General features: G+C 38.8%; 1 protein-coding gene across 3 annotated transcripts in view; it reads right to left on the minus strand.

Annotated features, from left to right (window-relative positions):
* Nucleotides 1-25,598, minus strand: part of CNTN1 (contactin 1) — a 262,785-nt gene that overhangs the window by 10,578 nt on the left and 226,609 nt on the right. The window contains exons 19-24 of one of the 3 annotated variants that reach the window (XM_075427775.1): nucleotides 22,156-22,390; nucleotides 18,450-18,553; nucleotides 12,015-12,201; nucleotides 10,386-10,498; nucleotides 9,065-9,221; nucleotides 5,868-6,358 (exon numbers count right to left, since the gene is read on the minus strand). In XM_075427775.1, coding sequence (XP_075283890.1) covers nucleotides 6,339-6,358; nucleotides 9,065-9,221; nucleotides 10,386-10,498; nucleotides 12,015-12,201; nucleotides 18,450-18,553; nucleotides 22,156-22,390 — 816 coding nt within the window. In that variant the 3' untranslated portion in view covers nucleotides 5,868-6,338. Of the gene's footprint in view, nucleotides 1-5,867; nucleotides 6,359-9,064; nucleotides 9,222-10,385; nucleotides 10,499-12,014; nucleotides 12,202-17,594; nucleotides 17,934-18,449; nucleotides 18,554-22,155; nucleotides 22,391-25,598 lie in introns of those variants that run through there. The other 2 variants (XM_075427774.1, XM_075427776.1) reach the window with 2 other exon arrangements.

The following is a 25,598-nucleotide window of genomic DNA, read 5'->3' on the forward strand; positions in this document are numbered from 1 at the left end:
ATAATGTAATTTTTACTGATAAGGATATACTTTGAAGAATTAGCTACTGTTAAACCAGAAAGGTCAACAGCATTTTCCAAGTCAGCTGGGTAGCAGGATCTCTGGTAAAGAAGACAGATAGGAATAGGCAGGATAAAGCATCTTAGAGAGCTGCATAGGCTGCATAAACCAGAGAAAAGGTACACTGATTAATACGGAACCTTTACTGGGAATGCTCCAGTTTGCCCAGTTCCAAACAAAGGTAAAATAAAAGTAGAAACAGATGAAGGTAGAAACTAGCAAGAACACACACAAAAACCAAGAGCAGGGGGTTAGTGTAGAAATCATTCATACTTCGATACATTTGTTGGCAACTCCATTTGGCTTTCTAACAAAGTAATTCCTGGATGGTGAGGACTTTGTAGGCACATGCAGCAAAGGCTGTGATTAGTACCACATTCCCCTCTGGCTGAGCGCATCGTTTTACAATTTAGTGTCCTGATACAGAAGTACTAACAGCTATTGTAACTGAGTGCAAACTATTCCTTTAAAGCCAGACGAAGCTTTTTACCTCCATACTGTGTAACATCAGAAAAAGATTTGAAACAACCTATCACTGGGTTCCATTATTACAGAAAATAATAACTTAGAAATTCATTAAATACTTGTTTTAGGGAGAGGGACACAGAATCTTCTCCTGCAGAGGTGAGGGAAACATATTTATATAGATAATATCTAAACGTGCCAGCTGTACCTAAACCCAGCTTTGCACAGCTGCTCATCTGTTCAGATGAGTGACTTATGCTGCTGCATTAAATTCTACGTTTCACTTATTTCTTCTCTGCAGTATTAGAAAATAATGCTGTTACAGAATTTAAGCACAGAAAGCATAATTACTTTTTTTTTAGTACATATCCTATATCATCTTCATATTGTCTCACATACAATAGAATTTAAGTAACCATTTACTTAGTTTCTCCTGTACTGAGCCCCGACAGATGCATTTTTCTCAAATACACCTTCAAAAATGGCTCGCAGACTTGATTTAAAAACACCAGGAGTTGAAAAGCAAAAAACCAAGCAGATTTTCATGCTTCTGGAGGAGAAATTTTCAAATTGATCTTCTGTTAGAATTTCTCTCCTGATAAAGTTCTTCAGCTGCTCCGTAGATAGAGCCACAAGCACCAAATCTGATACTCTGAAACATTCACATGAATTTAGATGAAGGATCCTTTTGACATTTCCTGCTCTGGCAGAAGTGATATTCCTCCTTCTCTTCCCATTGGATTCATATAATTGTGTTGAACACCCACAGCAGACAGACCAAGTAGCACTCTTCCAATGCCTACTTCTAAGAACTCTGTTGTCAACTCTCCATTTATTGCTTCTATGAACAGGCTTTAGAAATACAGTGAAAGTAAAACATAAGGTATTAATCTTTAAAGGCAAGATTATTTTGGCGTTGAAGTCCTTGAAGTATTCTGAAAAAGGCACAGAGAATTTCAGTATGTAATAAGATGTGCTATTTAATGTATCTACACAAAGAAGGCAAAAATACACACAAGTATTTCCTATATGGTCACTGGCACTTAAAAGGTATGTTTGAGTAAGCAAATATGTGATTTTACCTGCTCTTTCTATGTGTAGTAACAAATCTATTTATACATGAATACAAACCTGTCAAATATCACAGTACAAACTGTGTTTCTAATGAAACATTTATCATTTAACACACTGCCAGCAGATCCGAAGTTTGGAAGTAACACAGTTCACAGGAGCACAAAACACCTGGTTGTAGCCGGCTGTACCTCTGGGACTGTCTAGCCTGACCTCCCACCAGTATCCAGACTGTCGCCAGCACTTGATGTCATCAGCTGCCACTTTGCCTGGCTGTCGCAGAAATCTCCAGAGATGAAAACCGCAGAGCCTCTCTGGGTAACCTGCTCCACTGCTGCACTACCCTCTGGGTGAAACTTTCCCTAATGTCCAGCCTGAACCTCCCAAACTGCAATTTCTGGCCACTGTCCTGTATTGCACCATCTGCCATTATCTAGACTTTGAATTCACCATCTCTGTAACTGCTCTTTATACACTTCTGTACTTCTGTTAGATCACCCCTCTCCACCATGCTAAACCTTGGTGTTTATTGAAGGAACTTGCTTCACACTAAACTGAAAAGCTGTGCACCTTCCTTACTACCAAAGAGTGTTTGTGAAGTCCCTTGAACTTCGCCACTGAAGTAACTGGAAAACCATCACTGCTGTCATTGTCAGAGAATCACTGGCTTTTGTCCTCTTAGGAGAGAAGTTTCAACAAAAGATGTCTTAGAGCAGATGGCTAACCTGGGACTTCTGAATCACTCTCCTCACTAAGAAGAAAAGGAGTCTGGCTAGGTTGGGTGCATAAAACTGAGCGGTACGAGTACGCCACCACTCCAAGGCACCCATAAAAAGTCAGACAGATTGTTAACCGCTGAACTGAACAATACCACAAGGATTTGAATAATGCAGTTCCATGGCTTGCTACCAAAAACTAAAACACATAAGAATTGTCATGACTAGAAAGGATTCCCTTCTTCATTCCTTCACCCCTGTGATCACGTCTGCAATCCTGTCCAGATTATTAAGGGGAAAAAATTAATGAGCTGAGTCTTCCAAAGATTACTTTAAATCACTCTAAACGCTACTTGGCTGGCTTTGATTTCTCAAAGCAATTAAAAATACTGAATAAATATAGTTGTGTAGTTAAAAGTCCCACCGAGAGGTGAAAGCAGAATATGCATTTGTATTAAATTAAATTATTATGCATCAAAGGGATTACACTATTAAAGCAAAATACTAATCTTGGCATTCACTCTATGAGCTATGTGATTTTTTCTGGGATATTCTTTCTTACTATGTTGCTACATTTGAGCATAAGAGAGTTAAATAATGATCTTTTGGATTTTTTCCATCTTCTTCTAATGGTAGAGTACAATGCATACAAAATAGCAAGCATTTTGTTTTATGAAAGTGAAGAAGTATAGTGTCCCTGTGTTGGTGTAACAAAAAACCTGAAAGTACCCACATGATATGTATCAATAACTGGATAAATTAATGGAGATGAATAGTTCAGCCAAACTGAATTTGAATGCCAGACCTTTAATTCATTGACGAATTGATGGTCCTGCTATAACAGTGGCAATCAAAAGCTTGCTGAATTTTTAAAAAAGGTATTTCTAACTGCACAGTAAACCAAAATTTGTTTTTCTTCTTCTCCTTAAACATTTCAAAAGTCAGTCATTGTTTGGCGGGTAACGTACAAACTGCTGAAAACATAAAAGAAAGTGTTTAAGGGTTTCAGAAGAAGAACTAATCCTTTGTCCACCAACTGAATATTATTCAGGCATTTCATAGTACCCCTTCCTGAAGCTGGGAGTATAGAGCCAGCTTTAGTGAGTCAGACCAAAGGCCTGTCTAGCTCAGGACACTGACTCCAGCAGTGGTCTGTAACAGATACAGTGGAAACGAGAAAAAGACATCATGGCTTGCAGAACAGGGCTTTCCTCCTATACTCTTTCTCACTGGTGTCTTCTGTTCAGCAGCTCCTGAGTGAAAGGCTGACTATAGGACATAGTTTTAAATAAGGGCTGACAGACCAAGCCTCTGATTATAACTTTGTGCTGCACAACACCCTCACAGGGAGTTCCACAATTTAATTTTGTGCCATGCAGAAGAGTATTACTTTGATAGTTTTCAGCCTGCTGCCTGCTAATTTTACTGACTACCTTCATTCTCATAATGTGAAGAAAAGTGAATAACCTTTTCCTACTTACCTCTTCCCATCAGTCATGACTACCTTACTAGCCATCCTTGCTCTAGCTGAAGACTCCTTGCCTCTCTCACACGCCCCACCCAGTTCAGTCCATAGCTGTGGTACCCTTGCTCACTGTCTCTATACTTCTTTAGTATCTTTTAGTATCTTCAGTACCTTTACTTTCTGAGACCCAGCAAGAATACATTTTTCCATGACAGCCACATCTTCCTATAGCATTCTTGCAAGCTTGGGGATAGGCAGCAAAATCTCCAGTGTGTAACAAGAAAAAACATGTAACAAGGTGTATGAAATTGCCATAGATGTCTTTTTTGCTCACGTTTAAAGGCACTGCAGAGTTCTCATGCGTTCATGTGACCATGCAACAGCCAGCAGTGGGGATTTTGCAGCAGTTCCCAAGCTCATGCAGGCAGGCATGTGGCAACACAGACTGAAGATGAAAGCAGGACGAGGTTACACGGTCCTTTTCAAGACAGTGGCCACATTTTCTGCTTGCTGATGTACAGCAACTATGAATTCCTGTCTTGCCAGTATTCCCTGACAATGAGTAGCCTCCTCCTGCTTTTTTTTTTGTGTGATACTGTTCTCTTAAACCTCTGTTCTGTTCTAAATCCATGTACACACACATCCAATTTCTAGCTATGAAGCCTGTCAACCACCACTGCACAGCTTAGTTACAAGCCTTACGGCTAAAAACGAAAACTTTGTTGCATTCACACTTTGTGTGTATCCAGGCTTTCCCATATAAATAAACATAAATGACAAAATAAACAGCATTGGGATTATCATAGGATAATGAAGACTAAGAAACGTAACTAGATACGAAAACATGTCTGCAGTCTGTCCTACCATTGAGTGAAAATGCAAGAAAAATAGAAGAAACTGAAATTAAGAATGTGACTTGTCAAGAAAATGCTTGTTCTAGCACTGAGTATGTTGTAATGCATAGAATTGTTAAACCTTATTTGTCACAGTAAGGCTTGGAAGGAGGCAGTACCAGTAAGTTAGCACTGTCAGGAAATGAAATGTGATGATGAAGGAAAATCAAGAGAAATACCAGAGAACCTAATGTGTTGGTTTAGGCAGATTTATGCACCAGGTTAGAGGGTATTCTGAGTATTTTCTACTGAGATTTTGAGCCACGAGACAACAAACAAACGCATTGTGAAAATTACAGTTCTTGTAGAGGAGAGCTCTTTAGGAAATCTATTTCTAGTTTAATAGAAGCTTTTTGCTACATTCTTGTCACAGATGTATAGTAAGTTCCAAGATCAGCAACAGAGGACTGTCAAGCCAGTTAGAGGACTGTTTTCATCAGCATTCCTTATGATTTTTACCTGTGTTCTTCTCTTTTCTTCTTACTACAACCATCTTTGCAACAGATGGACATTTTCAAATTATGATGAAAAGATTTTGATTATACCACATTAAAAGTGAATGATCACCTGATATCCTTGGTACTAATATTTGCAATAAATATTAATGTCCCCTTTAAATAATAACAACAAAATAAATTAAAATATCAAATAATGAAAATGTTTGTATTAGTACAGCCAAAAATTTTGCATTTTCCTTTGAAAAAGCTATGCTTCAAAGTAAATCTTATTCAGGATCCTAAAACATGCCTCTGGCAAATGGAATTCATATGTGTATATATATGTGTGCAGTGAACACAGAGAAGCTGTAATTTTTTTCTCTTGCTGTAAGCATACACAGTACATAAATTATTCTTTGTCTGAGTCACTGTTTGAACTGAGACATTAACCTGATTTTATACTTGAAGGTGACGGTGCACGGTATCTTCATTTTTTCACAATATTTTCCCAAATCAGAAGTTACCCTCACCTCTCTCCCACCCTGGATGAAATTTTAGAATTTGAGAGCTTGATTCTATTTTTCCTTACTCTGGCATAAATTAATTCCACAGAGGCCAGTGCAGTTACACAAGTGAAGTGAGAAAAGAACCAAGCACCATATGGTTCTAGTTCCTACTGATTGCAAGATTGCTTTGATTACATTAATACTAGCATTATGACAAAACACTGTAATCCAAAAAGCATGCAAGAGACAAAAAAGAAAATGTCAGCCTTTAATATATTTCAGAGAAAGCAGATAAGCCTATTATTAGCCAGTAAAATAGTAAAATAGACTCCTTTGGTTAAACAAGTAGTTCCAACCTTCAACTCGTTGTGGTATCTCAAGAATGAATTTTAAATTGTGTAGCTCATTAATTTGATTTAACGGGCATGAAAAATATGCCCAAGCCCCTAACTGTACAGCAGGCACTGGTCAATAAAATACAGCAGTTCATGACTGTATTTTACACTGATTATAATAATATGCTGAAATGCAGCTCAGCATACATACAGTAAGGGATTTTATGATAACCACTTGTATTTCAAGATGTTCACTAAAAAGAAATGCATGTGAGTTTGGTTGTGTTTGGTAAACGTCCTTCACATCAGTCTCAGCTACAACAGTGTATTCCGTAGGAAGCTGACTGGTTATATGCGAGCAAAGTTGCTGCAGGACGATTGCCTCCCTCTTCAGCACATGCCTGGGTTTTCTGTGAGAAGGAAGACAACGAGGAAAACATAATAGATAGTTTCTGGCTCAGACACGGGGCTGAGCTAGAAATAACATCTATTTCTAGTTTCTTTTACATTTGACTTTCAAATGTAACTTTTGTTAGTTAAAATGTGCTGGTTTTTTACTACCTAAGTTAAGATCTCAGGGCCAGTTAGGGTTCCTGAACTAGATGTTCTTGTGCTTAAACCTCTTTGGCAAAAGCATGGTTTAAACCCAGAAAGAGCCTGAAATGCTTGCCCAATTCTCTATATAGAGTGTATTCCAAAGAGATTACCCTGCCTTTTGTCTCCTTTTCGATCTCCTTTCCTAAACTGAGTCCGGGGAACGCTGCCTTTATCCAGGTCATGAGAGGCACAGTCCCTCTCTGTCTAGCTGGGGTATGTAGAAGTTGTGGCTGAAAACTTGTCTGCAGTGTGGAAGACAGAGCAATACAGAACTCTACAAACCAGTGTTTGTAGAGCGCTAACTCTCCCAGAGGTGCTAACTCTGTACGAGCAGGCTTGGGGCAGGTCTTACAGGCAAGACTGATCAGCTTGGGCTCAGCAGTGTCCTGACATGATGGTTCTGCTTCCAGGCTGGGAAGTCACCTATCTGCTGCTACCCAATGGGTCTTTGCACCACACTGATGATAGACGATGGTATATATATGATACAAAGATGGCCTAAGACATGTCCTAAAGACAGTGGTTGCTTCAACTTTTTTGCAACTCGTATGTTAAAAGTGATTCTCTCCAGAGTATGATAGTATAATGCAATGTGTTACAGCTTTTGTAAAGTGGTTGACTTGGTACCTCAACACATTCTCACAGGAATGGTACACACAATTAAAAGAGTGTATGCTAAATGGATTAAGAATTCAGTCCCTGGCAGATTTCAAAACACAGTTATTGAAGAATGATGATTGAATTTCTAGAGTAATTCCACAGCAAAAAGTAACAGACCGAATGCAATCCCATCATTTTCATAAAACCAGAAGTAAGCAGCTGAGGAACTGCGTACATGAACCAAAATGGCAGACTAGTAAAGAGTGATGACGACGACATTCATACAGAAATACAGACAACATGGGAACTTCAACCATTGAAACTAACTGTGCTTCGTCATAGCCACATGCAAATTGTACAGTAAGGAAAAAAGAGACATGTCACACAGATCAGGATGGGACACTGTATCCTGGAAAGCAAGGATTCCACGAAGGATTCAGAGCTGGTGTTGGGACAAACAAGATGAACACCATTTTACAGCCCAGTGCAGGCAGACTATCTCCATAGAGAGCAGAGTTGAAAGAGTGCATATAGTTATAGTGTCTAGAAAGGTGACGAGAAGAGGTGTCAAAATTATTTAAGACCTGAAGAAAATGTTATCATGGAGAAATTCAAGGTGCTCAGTCTGTTTAGCATGTGATCAGTCACTTGAAAAATATACATATATTTCTTAGTGGAGAGAACATATCAGGCACAAAAAATCTCTTTAATCTAGACAAAAGCTATGAAAGGAAGCAATGGTCAAACCCCAAACCCAGACAAATATACATTAAAAATCAAGCCAAAAAAATGTCAACGGTGTAGGTGATTAATCATGAGAACAAAGTATCCAGCAAATGATGGATTCTCCACCTCTAGGTTTCATTTATCAAGACTGGAATAGATGTTTCATATAAACAAAAATGGTGATACCCACGAGTTCACACTAGGTGATAGAAACTGTACATATTTTTGAAAACCTGCAGATCAGAGGTTCACTCCTTTAGGAATGGGCAGCTTCTCTCACAGTACACAGACAATACAGCATCTTTTTTTTAAAAGACATAGTAATGGTTGTACTGACTGTGTGGCAATAATACTGTTGATGTTTAATCCTTACTACTCCTCAAGTTCATTTTTAATTAAAAAGACAGGAATACAATGCAAGCGTTTAAATCAACCTTGCAAAGACACTATCCAAGTTGCTGATGTTTATTCATATGTTCTACTACATACACTGTGTGCTAAGGCACTACTTCAATTACAGAACTAACAGGAAAGAGATGTGCAGACCATGTCTGAGCTCCTATTTAGAGTCAACACTGAGCACAAGTCGAATCAGCCTGAGCCATGCTTCCTTTCCCTGTTTACCAATCATCCAGACCACTCTACAGTCGAGCATGTTGCATTTCTTGTTGCTTATTTATCTCTTTGTGTCACAGCCCCCCTCTTCCTTGAAAAGTGCAACTTCCCTCGCAACTGGTCTGTGGACCACTGTGGACCACTTACTTTTCTCAGTACCTTCCTCTTAGTGGTAGCTGACAAAGGAATGCGATACAGAGGCAACAGGTACTAGGAACTGGAGGATTATTGCAAGCTGACATCTTGAGCCTGAGGCCTGCACCATGTACTTACGGTTGTAGGACACCACTAACAAGTGGCAGCCTAACTGGGGTCACTAGTAGAAGCAGTCTGGTATTTGGAAGATCGGCAGCACTTCCAGGATTGAGCTAGTTTTCTGCTGAGGTGTCCTGTGTGCATTATGAGTCTAAAGCGATACTTTTAAGATAAACACTAATTCTCAGCGCAGTCACTGCTGCGGGGCTACCTCTCAAATTTTGGACAGGAATGGTGTGCCCACCTCTGGACAGTGTAATGAGGCAAATACTACGTTCAAGATTTCCAAGGAGTGTAGAAAAGAAGGGAAGTTATCTGCTCACCTGAAATTTTTATTTGAGCTACTTCTCCATCTCCTCCTTCACTGTGTGCTCGGACCTCAACAACATATTCACCATCACTGGGGACTGGGACCTCTATTGTGTGCTTTCCAGTTGAAAACAACTTGCCTTCATGTTGTCCATCTGGTCTATAAAGTACCTGGGAAAGTCACAGCAAGTATAGTTATTGAAATGCCACATTTCCATGAAAACAGTTACATATGTACAGTGTGTTAATGAATAAATATTAGGTTTTTATAAAAAGCTATACATATGGTATATATTAAATATGAAGCTTCTATATATATCAAAACAGTTACTGACACTACTTTTTCCATTTTTACATAGAGTGAATCTAGGCAGGATGTTTCCTCATTGTTTTCTCTGTTATAAAATTATGTCACCGTTTGAAAAATAACTTCAGTCCTTACATTCGAAACAAGTAATTGAATGATGGAGGATAATAATGCAGAGTGGAAAAGAGCATCAAATAAAAATCTGAGAACTCAGCTGGGTTTTCTGACATAAAATTTATTAGCATTTTCATAAATGAAACAATTATTCATTTTATTATTAACTCTCAATGATGTTAAGCTATTGCAAATGTGATGCTACCTGTCTGGTAGGGCCTTCAGAAAACACCCCCACCCCTTCCGGAATCATTTCTGTTTAACATTGTCAGCAATTCCCAGGAAGCAGTTCAACTCCTCAAGCAAAATTTGTACATGTAGAACATGATACTAATTTTCTTACTGTCGAGCAAGCAGCAAAGTTAAACAATAATGAATTTTTAAAGCTTTCTATATGCCCTATAGTTAGTACATACATTTGCTCTGGTTATACAGTAATTGCATCTAATGAGGTTAAGTGTCCCTTCCCTTCCTCTGCCCTCCCAGACTTTAAAGAACTCATGTCCCAGGAACTGTAACTCCCATGGAGATAGGAAAGGAAAGCTGGAACAACCCATACTAGTAGAAGGAAAAACTATTAAAGCGTACAATTTTTTTAAGCATTATTTGTAGCCTGTTGACAATAAACCTAGTCATATGGGAAATCAGGTTGCTGCAGTCACTCATCTAAACTTTCCCATAATATGGCTTACCACCCGGATGAATTTCAGTGCCTCCATGTTTTCTCATCGTATTGACTACGCCCACTGGCTTTGCCCTGAGCCTACTGCATGTCTGTGATCTCTGAGCATGAAACCTTCATCTTCAGAATGCAACTATATTTAGGTCTGATTAGATAACAAAATTCAACATTGTCTATAAAATGCACCTCACATAGCACAGACAAAGACAAAAAACATTTTCACAGATCATACTTTGTATCCTTCAACTGCAGACTCATTTGACATTGCCTTCACGTGATCCCAGGTGATGATGTACCTTGAACCAGATCTTACAGAACTGATAATTCTTGGACGTTGGCTTGGAGCTGAAAAGCAACATATGTATAATGTGCATATAAATGAGATCTCATAAACGTTCAATGACATTTTTACTAAGACATATAAAAATGTAAAAAGGGAAATTAGGCTGATCTTTATATGATTAAGGGATAGTCTCCTTCCTGGAATGAATTGCTACAGCTCCACACAAGCAATTTTGGATGGCTTGTGCAGTGGCTGCTTTGTGGGTTTGCCTTTCAGTGTTGCCAGAATGGAAGTGGCCAACATTACCCTCCACTATGTTGCTGACCACGGGCATTTGCTGGCACTCAGCTATGTTCAGAACCTCCCACAAACGTGGCTTAAGGCGTATTTATTCATTGAGATTTTAATTAACCATTTACAGGCATTTCTATAGCATTTAACTCAGTAGAAATTGGAATATCCCACCGCAGAAACAATTAATTGTATTTCACACAATAAGCTTACAAAATGGAGTCTTCTTATTCAACACAAATGAACCCTGGAGGTGCAAGTTGCACAATATGCTATTTACTGACAGAAATCCTCAAATTAGTTGTACATATTCTTAGCCCATGTAAGTGTGTTTGAAATACACAAGATGTATTTCTTAATTGAACATTGCTCAGCATATGTTAGTGCTAGGTATCATCACCAAGTCAGGAGCTATATTCAGAAACGTATTATGGCATGTAAATTCAAGGGTGTGATTCAGATCACCCACTTTTCAAGGCTGCCTCATCCTGGCTCCCTCTACTATTAATGAAAATGGCAATTGGTCACATTTTAATTGCCAGAATACAATCCTTTTTGCTATTGACTAAACAGAAAGACAGGGTATAGAAGCCTAAATAACAGCTGGTCTGAACTGTTCATCACTTGGAATATCATGCTCAGCTTTTGGCCCCACCAGTACTAGAAAGATACTGGTCATCTGGAGTGAGTTCAGCAGAGGGCCACTGGCCTGGTGGGGAGCTGAAGCACTTGCCCTGTGAAGGGAAGGTGAGTGAGCTGGGCTTGTTCACCCTGGAGAAGAGACTGCTTTGGAGAGGGCCTCCAAGCCCCGTCTTGTTTTTACAGGGAGGTCAAGCAGATTGATCCAGGCTCTTCAAAGTCATATGGCAGGGGGACAAGTGACAAAAGGCACAAATCTGATTAAAAGAGGCTCAGACTAGATGGTCAGAAAAAGTCAGGCAGTGGAACAGGTTTCCAAGAGAGGTTGTGAAGTCTCTGTCCCTGGAGGTTTTCAAGATCCAGTTGGATAAAGCCCTGAGCAACCTGGTCTGAGCTTGTAGCTGACCCTCCTACGAGCCTACAATCTTAGTCTCTTTACTTCTTTTTGTAAGATATCCACATTGTACAGGGCAGTAAAAGAGGGGAAGGAGAGCCTTAGAAATTTTCAGACAAAGAACCAATACCACGTAAAGGGAGAACACTGGGTATATGAATAAGAAGCCAAGTTTGAAAACATGATGGACATGATGTAATGTGCAATAACGAAGTACATGACATTATACTTAACCTAATGTTCCAGTTACTTACGTGCTTTCCTGGTAATAATATCGATGGTTCTACTGGGAGGTCCATAACCTGCACTATTGAAGGCAGAAACATCTACATGGTAGCGAGTATTAGGCTTCAGATTTTCCAGTTTGGTCGAATATTCTTGATTGCTCACTTGTACCCGCTGTGCAGCTGCTTCTTTATCATGAGCAGCCCAGTAACGAATCTGTAAGCAAGCAAACTGAATGATTAAATTTAACATCTTTAGTCATAAAGACAGTTTATAAAAAATGATGCATGCTGGGTATTTCTATACTACATACTCTGGGTAATAAGTGAGCTAAAAGAAATCTAACAGCAATAGTATGGAAATCCTACTACAGGTTGTGATTTTAACCAGGTTGCATATAGACATAAAGAAATAGAAACAAATTCAGGCATTATGATATAACCTTTTCTCACAGTGGCTTAACTTGTTCTCCACTAAAGTCATTAGAAGTCTGAGAGATGGAAAATGCCTTCAGAGAACAACACTACTTTCTTCTTCCTGTTTTGTTTGAGCATTTTACACTGAACTTCAATATTATTTTCCTACACTACAGTGTAGACAAAACTGCTAATATTTTCACAGTGTTTTGTTTAAAATGTCTTACAAATTTAATCCTTTCATACTTCTATCTATGGAATGAGAAGTATTCAGTCATGTTATCTGTATCTGCAGGTCTAGATATGTGTACTTAACCATTTTCTGAAGTTCTTTGGTTAAATTCAATCAGATTTCATAGTATAGTATGACATTTGTCAAAGTAGATGAGAAAGAACCTGAAAATGCTTAAACTATGCATCAATGTAAGCTTGTAACACCTTAAAAACCAAAGTCAATTTACTGTACAGCGAAATTCTGTGAGTTTTTTTTTCCCAAGAAATTGTTCCATGCTACTTTAATTCACTGCACATTACAAAGCACCAGTTTAAAAGAGAGTTAATTCCTACAGAGTGATGCCATTCTATAGGGTCCGTCACATACACAGGGTCCTATTCTGCACGGCCTGGTGAGACGCACATGACAGCAACACAGTGTCAGTCTCTCGGTTTTGTCTGTTTCGTAACTGTTTGCATAAGACTAAATTACAGCACTAACTTGAAAGAGTTAGGAAAGGAAAGCTGTACCTATTATATTTTGGTTTGGGGTGTTTTCACTCTCTGCATTTCTGCTCGGCTTCTGCTTGTCTTCATAATGATTCTTGGGTATGCTACCTGAGGACCTCTTAAAATCTTTTTAGGAAGAGATTAATGTTGTTAGCAATTTCAGGCCCTAAGAAAAATCTTGCTTTGTAAGATTTGACTGGTGACATCAGGTATCCTGTTATTTTATCTTTTAAATAGCAACTGCTTTAATCTTTTGTTCTGCTGACATTAGTTTTCCTTGGAAACATCATTTAAGGAATAGGTTAGAAGAGCTGATAGTTTGTGAAGGTGTTGATATCACATTTCTCCTCTTCACAAATTATGGGCACATCCCTTGTTCGGCAAGGCTTTATTTACTCTTGCTCACATTTAAATTAAAATGTTTACTAAAAATATTTCCTTCTACCTCAGAGCACATACTGTGGCTGAATGAGCAGAGGTGCAGCAGAGACTTCACCTACTTCAAATGTCTTTGGACATGGTAACAGCCAATATCACTACACAGAGGTTACTTTGATGTAAATATTGAAGTCTCTTGTCAGTGTTTGTTGCCTCAGTCTTGCCCACCAACGTCAGAGATTACTCATACTCTGATTATTATAAATGTGACAATATCATAATGGCTTTTCTCACTCGTTTCTGGTGTAGAGAGAATCACATTGTATCTGCAAGCCAAACTGACTTCCATTTTTAAATACAGCACGCATACCGGCCTTTCAGCAGGCACAAACAGGTAATTTTTAGTTATATAAATGTATGTCCTGCACAGTGTTTTGGAAATTTAATCCACTAGCATCCTAAACATCAGTTTACTGTAATTTAGGTACCCACACTCATGAAATTCCTGCTTATCAAGGTGGCCATTTTATGAAGTCAACAGCCTTTGCACCAAAATGAGTGAGGAAATTGCACCAAATCCATCCTGCAGGCTTCTCCAGCATGGTGGTAACCTCCACTTGATGAAGGGTTTCAAACTGGCGTGGATCTGAAACTGCCACAGTCATTTCAGCTGAAGGTCTGATTACTATCTTCAAGTCAGAATTTCTTTTTATACAATTGTAATTAACAAAGTGCTGTAGATAAGCTGCTGTTCTTGAATTGAACCAGCTTACACCATAAGCTGTTAACTGTAAGTGGCTGACTCAAATGTGAGAGACCGTGTACATCAGGAGCTATAGGAAATCATGCCTACCTCTGTCCCTAAGTTCAAAACAAGTTTCTAGCCTACAAAGCAAAGGGATGCCTGTGAAGTTCTAGGTGGCCAAAAGTTTATTAAATATGACAGGATCAATAGTAGCTTTGTTGTTGATATTAACTGGCCACTAATTCACTTTTAGTATATTCTATTATGTTAATTAAGTACCTGCTTTACCTAAAGATGGCAAACACACTTTATGTGAAGCTTTTGTTAATCATGGGGCATATGCTAGAAACCTTTGAATACATCTGACTTGCAAAACTTTCTACAGTCCTACTGTTCATTTACACTACAGTGATGCTATGGGCATAATATAATAAGTAATATATAGCATCAAACAAGACAAGTGAGAACAATGAATTAAAATGTAAATTACTTCACTGAGAGCATATTACATTTCAGGCAAAAGTAATATAATTTTAAAATTAAATTAAATTAAAATCCCAAATGTTATTGTTCTTGACTGCAATGTTGTGAACTTTACTAATCCTGTAGTGTGCGAGCTCTGTGTCACAAACTCAGAATGTTCTTCTTTACCTCTTCATTTAATATACAGTCATATCTACACATTTGGACCATAGTAACTACTCTTTGAAAAGAAAAAAATTGAACTAAGACGACTCCCTTGAGAGCAAAGAAAAAGTGTTGTCTTCTTCATGCTATTCCTACACTGCTTATTTAAATAATTTAAGTTTTTTTGAAATAACTTGGAAATTTCTTTCACTTTCTTGCCTCTGTGGTAGTGACATCTGGAATTAAATGCCCCATTGCTTCAAGAAGTCACATGTCCCCACTTGGCTGAGTAGTCACTCTCTGTTCTTCTTAAAGAGCTTGGATAATAGTCCTGGACAGTCTGCTTTTTCATGGTGCTCTGGATTTACCTCGTTAGGGTAATCCATAGCTAATGAAACCCCAGGGGACACACGAGGGTACTTCACCCCAGCTCTAGAGTTTGTTGTAGGAGATAAGCCAACAGTGATCTGTGGGAAGGAATGCCTCGGCCACCATGAACTAGTGCAGCCCCTGTGCTGAAATCAGGGAAAAACACTCTCTTTCATCGTCCTCTCCTCTATGCAAATTGTAACATACTGGAATACATCATAAGTTTTTTCTGGATGTGTGATGAAAGAACAGCTCTTATATTCATGAAAGTTTTACACAGGAGAGACATAAAAGAGATACTTTATTCATACTAAGAAAGAATGCTAATAGCATATTTCAGTAAACAAGGGACAATGGTGGTGGGTAGTGATAAATCTGTTCAATAAAATAAATATGTATTGCTTGCATAGAAGCATCAGGAAATATGGATAGTGTCTTTAGTACTGCGTGCACTGAAGAGCTGTGGCTTTTAGCAGGCTATTGTAAGAACTCATAAATCTTACATTCTCTATATGGATGGAGATAGTTTTCATACTTTATCTCCTCTTTAAGTGTGAGCTGAGGATACTGCTCTGTAATGGCAAAATCACACTCATCACCATGAGGGCAGTCATCCTGACAGTATGCATTGGTGTCAAGAAAATCTGACTCCTGGTGTGAAAAGTGTTGTGTCACAGGTGAAATAACTTCAGGTACTTCACTCAGGGTACTCCCACCTCTTAAACTCTAGCATCTGAAAGGTTAATTATGTAATTTTCAGGTAATAATAAAGACCAAAATGAAACTGATAAGGTGTTCTGGTGAAAGAGGGATTTTGCTAACGTGTGTTACAGCTGAGCAGTAATTAAAGAATAAATACTGGAATATTTCTTGATGTCAACAGAGACAGAGCCTTCCAGACATATTCACTGGAATTTTATAATGTAGTTTCAGGGCTCCTTCCCCCACAACTTGTATCGTAACTTCACAAAAGCTGTCTGCGGCCTTGACCTTCCAGAAACACCCTCTGTATTTTTGCCCTGTCCTAAGGCTCTTTCAGGACTGACGAGAAATCTGACCTTCAGGAGCACAGGACTTCCTTTTTGCCCTCAGTGTAGAAGCACAGGCTTTCAAGGCTGATGACTACTCTAGAGAAAAAGATCTCAGAATTAACACCTTGCTGAGCTCTGTCAGACAGTAATTCATGCCTATCAGTCTGTTTATTGTGCAGCCAGATGGAAACTTTTTTCCAAAGTCCTGCTAACTAGAAGGCTACTTTAGCAAAAGAGTAAAAAAGAGAAGAAATCAATATTCTAATGCCATTGCTCACTGTACATATTCAAGCCACCCAGCTCACACTGGATTTGTGTAAGCGTAGTACTCTAGGAATGAGTGGATGACGTTACACCCCAGCTATCAGCAGAAGGCTACACCCCACACATCTGTAATTCTGTGTAACAGAGCTCTCCACCCATTCCTGGGGTATCCCACCTTTCTTCAGAACAGCAGCTATTCTCCTTTCAGCCCAAAGATCCTCCACTCTTCTTTCCAACTTTTTTTTCTTTTTTCTACTGACTGTCCTGTGCGTCCTGTTCTTTACTGCTGAATACTCTCCCTTCCCTTCTTCCCCTGATGTCCCCTGACAACAACTCAGATGGCTTCATGTAAAATAAAATGAAAAAAATGGCCAACAGTGGGTTGCCTATGGGAATGTTCTTCCACAATGTTCTTTCCATATTCATCCTCACCCCTCCAGCCTTCCTACTCCCTTCTCCATTACAACTCTCAGCATCCACTGTCATGCTTTATCACCACTGCAATCCCAGCTCCCCAGTGCTTTCCTCGCTGCTGCTCTCTCTACACCCCCACAAGTGCCCCGGTGTGTGCTTGATGAGTGTCTGCTCTGGTTACTCGGGGTGTGCAGGCTTCGTGCCCAGTTTTTGCACAGAGTGCCCAGCTCAGGAGTGCAACGCTGCAACATGGCTGGCTGGCTGGAGCTCACAGATCTGGGTACTCCACCCAGCTCTCAGTTATGACCACGAATTTTTCTATCCTATTCTAGTTGCACAATCGCTATGAAACACCAAATCAGTGGGCTGCTTTAGTACATTAGGAGTTACCACTGATGTTAGTGTCTTAATTTCAAGCCCCAGTGTCCTCTGCTTTTTATTGCAAAACTTTATGTGTGTACTGTGCAGCACTGAGCTTTATATAGGACACTATGCTAGTTCCTATTGAGACTGTCACTATGATCTTGTTGCGGTATCCCGAAAGTGTTACGTAAATCTCACGGAGACAGAAACAGAGAGGAGGAAATATAGAAGCAAGTACTACTAATTAAAACAACATTTATTCATAGATTTCAGGCATAAAAATACATTCTATGAGGTTACTCCACATTGGTATGTGCTCATTTTGGAACACAGAGTCTACCATCAAGCAGCCGACAACTTAAATCACAAAGTAAGCCATTGACAAACTGAGGCCCAAATCCCTATTTTTGAGTGTGACCAAAGCAAGCCAGCTGTGCACTGCTGAGTTTGTCAGTATCCACTGTCTGTGGATGATGTTAAGACTTCTCTGTTGGAATTCTACGTGGCCATTTCTGGTTGCACCCACCCCGTGGCTGTTGTCATCTTTGTATAAGGAGAAGAGCAATTTTACCAGTAGCACCACTTAGTCTTGGACCAGATGAACACACCTTGAAGCTCCTTTTCACACGGAGAATAGAAATCATGAACAAAACATTCTTGTCTTGCACAACAGCTCTGTTTCTGTTATACTGGATTCTGGGCATTTGTCACCTGGTCGCACTTACTATAGGATTTGTGGGTGAATTATATTAATAACTGCTGAGAATTTAAATGGGCCATGAGTTGGTTACAATTTCATGTGTGTGTTGAAAATTGCACTCAAAACTTGATCTCAGTATGTTTTGAGAAGGCAGAGATAGGCATTAAATTATGTAACATAAAGAGACAAAAGTCTTTTATGAAATAATGATGCATTTTTTCAGTTGAATAGTGAGCACGTACATGTGTCAATGTGTTTTAGTAATGAGGTACATATAGTACCAAAAATAATCTGTTTCTCAGGATGTGATATCTGTACAGCAAACAATAACTAAAAAGAAGCGCGAGACAGAATGCTAGAGTTGGAATTATCCTTGCATGTAACTACTGAAATTAAATTAATGAGAAGATATACAGTGTCACCTCTAAACTCACCTGATAACCTTCCACAGATTTATCAGTAACATGATGCCAAGAAACAGACATTTCAGAAGATGACAAAACTTTTACACTCACATCTGTAGGTATTTCAGTCGGAGCTGCAAGATGAAACACATGTTAAACATCCAATCTCATCCACTGATACTGTTATACTTGTTTGTCTTTTGTATTATTTTCTTGGCATCAGGAGGCCAAGTATGTTACGCTTTTATCTGTTTTTAACTGAGTAAACTTTAAATTCAGTGATGATCTGTACAGGAAATGACTCTAGAAAAACAAAGCAATGGTTCTATTATTATAATTTCTATTACGTAGAAAGACTACGTATTTCTATGCTTCAACAGGTTCCATGCTGAAATGTGCGTAAATTAAAAACAGGATTCGATAAACAGAATGAAGCATCCAGTGATCTTTTACGAAAGTGGACAGCAGCTCACAGATCATGTACATCAGATTTTTTAAGCTAGCTACACACAAGTATTCATGTGTATGTCCCTTAGGCACGATCATACGAAGTTTTTATGAGAACTGATTATTAAATAAACAGCTGGCCAGTGGCACACATAAACTTGAACAAAGGTATGAAATAATCCAAGAGCACCCTTCTATTAGGCATACATCACAAAGTTGATTTTGTTTGTGTTCTCAGTTCTGGACACCAGCCAATGCAGAATACAGACCATTATGATGTGGTATGCTTTTATTCAGGGCTTAGAATATTAAGTTCTAGTTTAATTATAAGAAGCTGTTAATTTCACTGTTGCTTGCATTTTAAGTGAGGTAAGGAATTTAAAAAGGCATAAACTTAGCAAGGTCTATAAAAGATAAAATTTTCCAAGCTAACAACAGCTCTCTGTCATGAATCTTTTGAAACAAGTTGCAACAGACAGGCATGGCAGCCTGAGCTAAGGAAAGCTTTCACATACTTAATCTTCCAGCTGGGCATCCAGTCAACTATGCATCAAAACAGCCACTGTTAAGAAAAAAATCACTTACATCTCTCATGAAAAGTATCCTAGGTAACAAAATAATCTTATATGCAAAGTTACCTTTTGTAATTGTCTTTCAATGACTGTTAATAATGCAAATGTATAATTAAAAATGATACATTATTGCAAAATTGTTTTCACAATGACAGGAATTTAGATAAGCAAGCGGTCTGTGCACTCATTACTAGCAACCATTACTCACTACTAGCAATGGCAAGTATGACTAGGAGTTGTCAGATACGGAACTTGGCTTAAATCATGTGGGAACACAGAAACTCCCATCACTAAAGTGAACAAAGATGCCCACAGTTGTAACTAGACACACATAGACATATTACAAAATACATAACTTAGTGGAAATGCTGTCATTATATTTATGTATGTATAGAACATTGTACAACCACATTGCTTTAAAATCTCATTAATACCTTTGAGAAGTGAGAAGTTGTGTTGTCTGATAGCAATATCACTTGCTGATTCAGAGGTACAGAAGTACAGGTGGAATAGATGTAATCATCTAATTTATTCCCAAATCACTGTCAGACTCTTCTCCATTGTCTCAATTACGGAAATTGCCAAAGGGTTTCACATTGAAAAGTTCCAACTGCCAGGGATTTTGCTGATACAATGCTCTAAACAATACTTCATCTGCTTATGCTTGTTTAGGAGCTCCAAATAATTCATATCCCTATTTGGCATTCATGGTCTACAAATATTTTGCAGTCTCTCCTGAGCCAGAAAGATGACATCAGCTGCTTTTCTCCAGACTTCTAATTCGGTAATTCTACCAATAAAAGAAGCAATCAAGTGGGCCTCACAGTATGTTCTCTTCAGCGAAAAAATAGTGGTCGTCACATAATTATCTTCTAAGCATAACTATACAAAGGACAGGCTGGGAGCCAGTGAGCGTGCTACAAGGTACTGAGGTGACTTTGTACAAATCCTGATGTTGGCAGAAAACTCTGCAGAATGTTCTTTGGAGTAACTTTCATAACACCTATTGGAAAAATTCCTTCTAACCCACCCTTCAGCTCCCGGATTTGATATGGTCAGTAGTCCGGGACACAGCTCTGCACAGGATCTGTGAGCACTACTGGTAAGGTTTGAAGCACCATGGATCTGACTGTTTTGCTGCCTCTTGTGCTTGAAATTAAAGAAAAGAAGTAGGGTCACTGAGCTTCTATTCCTTTTGCAGCCTCGACCTGGCATTATTTAACCACAAGGGTTTCTATCAAGTGTCTGCACTTTCCTAAAGTCTATGTTAGAACACCAGCAGTCACCGAAGTGGTTTCTTTATCTGGAAGCTGGCACTACTGCACATATGCTTTTGTCTGTCTTTTGGAGCTACGAGGCTCTGCCATGTCTCCGAACTTAGAGAGCTATACAAACATACTGCCATCCCTGATGTGGTCAGTGTAATCCTAACATAAACACGTGGGAGCTTATCAGTCAGTTGTCGATAATGTCTCTGAGCAAGGATGGATACTGAAATGTTATTTGGAGATATGGCTCGTATTACACCACAGCTATTTACTAACCCATTTATACAACTGCAAAAACAACCATCTGTTGCTGCAGCAGCTGTTGAAGATGATATCCTAAGGTACGCTTTTCAGAGAAAAAGGATTAGTACTAATCTCTTCAGATAGCTAAGTGTTGCTAGCTTGAATTCTGAATTATTGTAAGAAATAACAGGACTATTTCATCTTTTCTCTGTGTGTGGGCAATTTGTGTGCAAAGTTCCTATTAGTACTAATGAGAATCATGAACATAAATCTCCCCTAAAGTACACAGAGGAAAGAACATAGTCGGAAGTGTGAGAATGTGGCTTTGTTATCATATCCCTCCTCTTGGCTCTTTGGTCTGGATCTGTTGACTTTGTGAAGGAGACTGCTCTATGGAAAGAAAAATACGAACAATTCTTCTTTGTGTTCTGGCAGAAATTAATAAATCAGATTTTTTAAAACAGGCTTGAGTGATTATGCTGCAATTAGGATTTGTATATATTTATTCTGGTTTAAGGTAAACCTTCTAGTACTTTCTCTTTCCTGTTAGGTTTGGAAATGTCATCTAAACTTCAATCCTAAAGATCACAGTGTGTGAAACAATTCAAGTAAGAATTAACAAAAAGATTTTAGTGAAATGTCAAAGAGGTTTTCATTAAATTATTCACTTGATAGCTCTATCATCCAAACCAGAATAAAGAATGTGGCAGGGATACTTTATAATAGACTCTAAACATGCTGGAAATACAACTGGATACGGCTGAACTATCATTCCATTACAATTTTGGGCTAAATTCTGATACTGATCTACTGAATAACAGGTCAAATACACGTATTAAGATCACATAGACATCACTGGATGATGATGTAAATCTTTTAGGTAATCAATATGAAGATCAGAATCTCTTTTTTTAAATTCTTAAATCTTTTAACAAGCTGTGTGAAGAATCTTGAACGCTTTTGTGTATTGCTCATTGACAGCAAGTACAACCAAGTGCTCTCCATCACAAAGAAAAAGGAGTCTGAAGTTGTTTATTCAGAACACCTGCAAGTGTTTTGTGTGAGCAATACACACCTTCCCTGCCGAAGGCATATGTTGCTGTATTAATCAGTGTCAGAGACCTGGTTCTTGGTCTCTGACACTACCAATGTTGGTAGTGCTGATCTGGGCTCTCAGTGTAAAACTTATCTGGAACCTTTACTCACCATCTTGTGCTGAATAAATGACAGCAGTGAGACTGAATGGTCCATCCCCTTTGTTGTTAAAAGCTTTCACTTTTACTTGGTACTGGGTTGAAGGTGGCATTGATTCATCCTTGTGGACATATCGGCCAATTTCAGGATTAGTAACTGTAACTCTTCTCCATTCTTTCTCACCAAATGGCTTGAACGCCACTATATAGCCAAAGTTATTGCCATAGTGGTATTCTCTTGACAAAGGCTAAAGAGGCAAAACAGAAAACATTATTTTTTGTAGCCAACTAAACAAATGGATCTCTAATGAAATACAGATAACACAGAAAGCATTGATATACACATTGTAAAAACACTGAACTAATGTTCCACTTCCTTCTGGTTTGCTTCTACGGTTTGTTGCCACCCCCTTAAAAATACACCATCTTCCTTTAAAAATACACCATCTTCGTTACGCAGATGTGCAGTAGTATATGCTACCAAAACATTTTAAGATCTTGTTCCTCATCCAAACTCAGTGCAAGACACATCATGTTATCTCCTACAGAAAGAAACAAAGAATGATTATCTATCAAAGCTGTTGTCAGCTGTAGCTAGCAAAAAGGGCATTCTTAAGGAGTAAGGGACAGTGAACATGAGACACAGACACGCTATGCAAGTATATGGGTCCATGTGTATGTGTACAGACAGATATCCTTGCAAAATAGAGAGACAGAAGAGAAAATCTATGTGGCTGACCTAAATTATATTAATTTACCTAAAGTTCGTCACCTAGGTAACTTGCACAGCTGATGAAGGGAGATGGACACATTCAAAGAATGATTCATCCTACCACTTTTCACTGATGATGGAGAGGGTCCAGCTGCTGGTTTACATTTAGCTTCTAACTGGTAAAAGTTTTAAGTGAAATGACTCCCACTTTCAGCATGAGCATTAAAGGTATCTATCCAAAATATTTCTTAAAACTATAGCGATTTCCTACACCTAGGAATACTGGAAAATATAAAATTAGGGAAAACCATCTGCTGTAATGAATTTTGTTTCATTTACCAAAGCTCTTACATTCAGTGATCCTTCCTCAGTCCACAGAGCCTTTACCACAACTATTAGATGGTGCACCCAACGGGCCAAATCATGTCATCCATCAGTGCATCTGAAGGCTGACTAGAAGCACCCTTTAAAAATAGACTTCCTGCATCACCTTTTCCCATGCTCACAGAGATGAAACAGCTTATTTTGAGGGAAAGGTCCTGGAGCAGTGCAACACAGTGATTATTCTCCGTAGGTGTTTAGCCACTGCTCTAGCACTTCAGCCAATACGTGTGGAGAGATTCTGAGCAAGTATTTATGAAACTTAGATATTAACAGTGGAATAAGCCAAACAAACCCTAGCTCACAAATTCTGATGTTCGTATTTGTTTGAAGCTAGAATGAAACTCCAAAGATTCTCTGAGAAAGAAAATTCTGGTGAAAACTCACTGAGTTTTTGGAACAACAGAAACATTTAAGTTTTGACTTCAGAAATGTAACACATGAATTAGAACACTAGTATACATAATACAAGAAAAACATTAAGGCAAACACACGTATTAGAACTCAAAATTTGAAAAATGTCTGACAATTTGAAAAATGTGACAAATGAATGATGGACTTTTTTTCTCCATGACAAAGCTTCCAAGCAAAATGTACAGGATCAGACCGAAGGCTGGGACTTCTGACTTCACTCAGCTCAAGGTTAACTGACCCCTGCCCCAGGTGTGCCAGCTATCCAGATCCCATCACATCCCATTTTCTGTGTTGCTGCTGTAAAGTTTCACCACTCCGCAACATCAGGGCTAAAGTCAGAAGAACAACAATACAACAATATTAAAGGCAGGCAGCCTTCAGCTGACTGAGGACAGAAAGGTGGTTCCAGATGAAGCTCCCTACACATCAGTGCTTTGGCATGGGATTGCTTCCTGGGTGGGTACTCTAGCCATGACTCCATGTTGCAGAAGACAACTGATGGATGCAGCTGACTGCAGGTATATACACACATAACTTCCTTGGTTTTTCTGGGGAATACAGGTAAAATGCTGATATATATCAAATATGGATTATAATGGAGCTTTAGACAGTTGAAAGATACCCATCTACCTATAACATAACTTCTGAGAACGCATGAATGACTTAAGTACAATTGGTAATTAAGACGACTGCCAATAGACAAAATTTGAGAAACCCCTCATTCCAAAAAGGAGATGGATATTTGGTCTCTAGTTGTGACGCTAACCATAAGCCACCAGGCAAAGATTCTAACTACGAATCAGCTATGGAAAAAAAAAATACCAGTCAATCTATTTCATGTGCTTAATTTTCTGTGTGTCAGGCATATTCTGAGTCTACCTATTGGATGAGGTATAACTCGTGTCTTAGCTTGTTTTCTACCTCAGGTCTGACTGGACGTCAGGTGAAAATTGGATACCCAGTTTCCCAGCACAGCTAATGTATCTTCATGTACCTAAGTTCAGATTCATAGGCAACCTTGCAATTCAAAACGTAGAAGATTTCACGGACCGAGTCACCTTCTTTAGCTTGCCTTCTGAATCCATCATTGTATGTAGCTGCTTAAATAAACCAGAATCATATCTCATGTGCCAAAATAAGCAATGTGGACGCGGTCCTAGTCTCAGGATGATTTTCAGCCACAGCAAATTTTAGAAAGCCGGGAGTGGCATTTAAAAATTATATTCTGGCAGGTCTTAAATAAAATGTTGAAAGCAGCTTGCCCTCCAATGGCTGCACATAATAAGTAGGTATAAGTAGCTGAATAGTTTGTAGCATCCACTAAAAACTTTGAAAAACAAAACTTAAGAGGGAAAGACAAATGGGGAAAAATGAGGAAGAATGGGCATGCCACTCCTAGCGCTCATTCTCAGTTCTTCTTTCAAAACAAGACTCAGAAGAGCGTTGATTGCATCTCTGGCTGTCTCATTCAACCGGGGCTTATGAATCATAGCAAAAGCTGAAAGGGGGTTGGCAGCAACATGTGAACCTGCCATACATTTTGTTCTTCTCTTCTTAATTAGCGACTATTTTGAGTAGCATATGCAAATGTCAGCACATTTGGGGGAATCAATATACACCTTTATCTTAGCCTTACAGATAGATATATTGTTGTCTGACAGGCAGGCTCTGTAAATCTAATGCCTCTGTTCAAAAACACTTGCTAGACATAGTATGGAAGATTCTTGGGAAGTAAATGTTTGAAGCCATGCTTAATTTGTCTGACTAAATGAGCTACTTATTACAGAACAGAGGTAAAAAGCATGACATTAGTGGAGAGAAATAATTGGAATACACAACTACGTGGGTGTACAGGAAAGACTGAAATGATCTTGTACTTCAGATCTCGCATTAGTCACTATTCTCCTGGTTTTAGTTCAGTCACAGCCAAGTTTTCACTGCACTGAAAA

Source organism: Opisthocomus hoazin, chromosome 8 (genome assembly GCF_030867145.1).
Source record: "Opisthocomus hoazin isolate bOpiHoa1 chromosome 8, bOpiHoa1.hap1, whole genome shotgun sequence".
Classification (NCBI taxonomy): Eukaryota; Metazoa; Chordata; class Aves; order Opisthocomiformes; family Opisthocomidae; genus Opisthocomus; species Opisthocomus hoazin.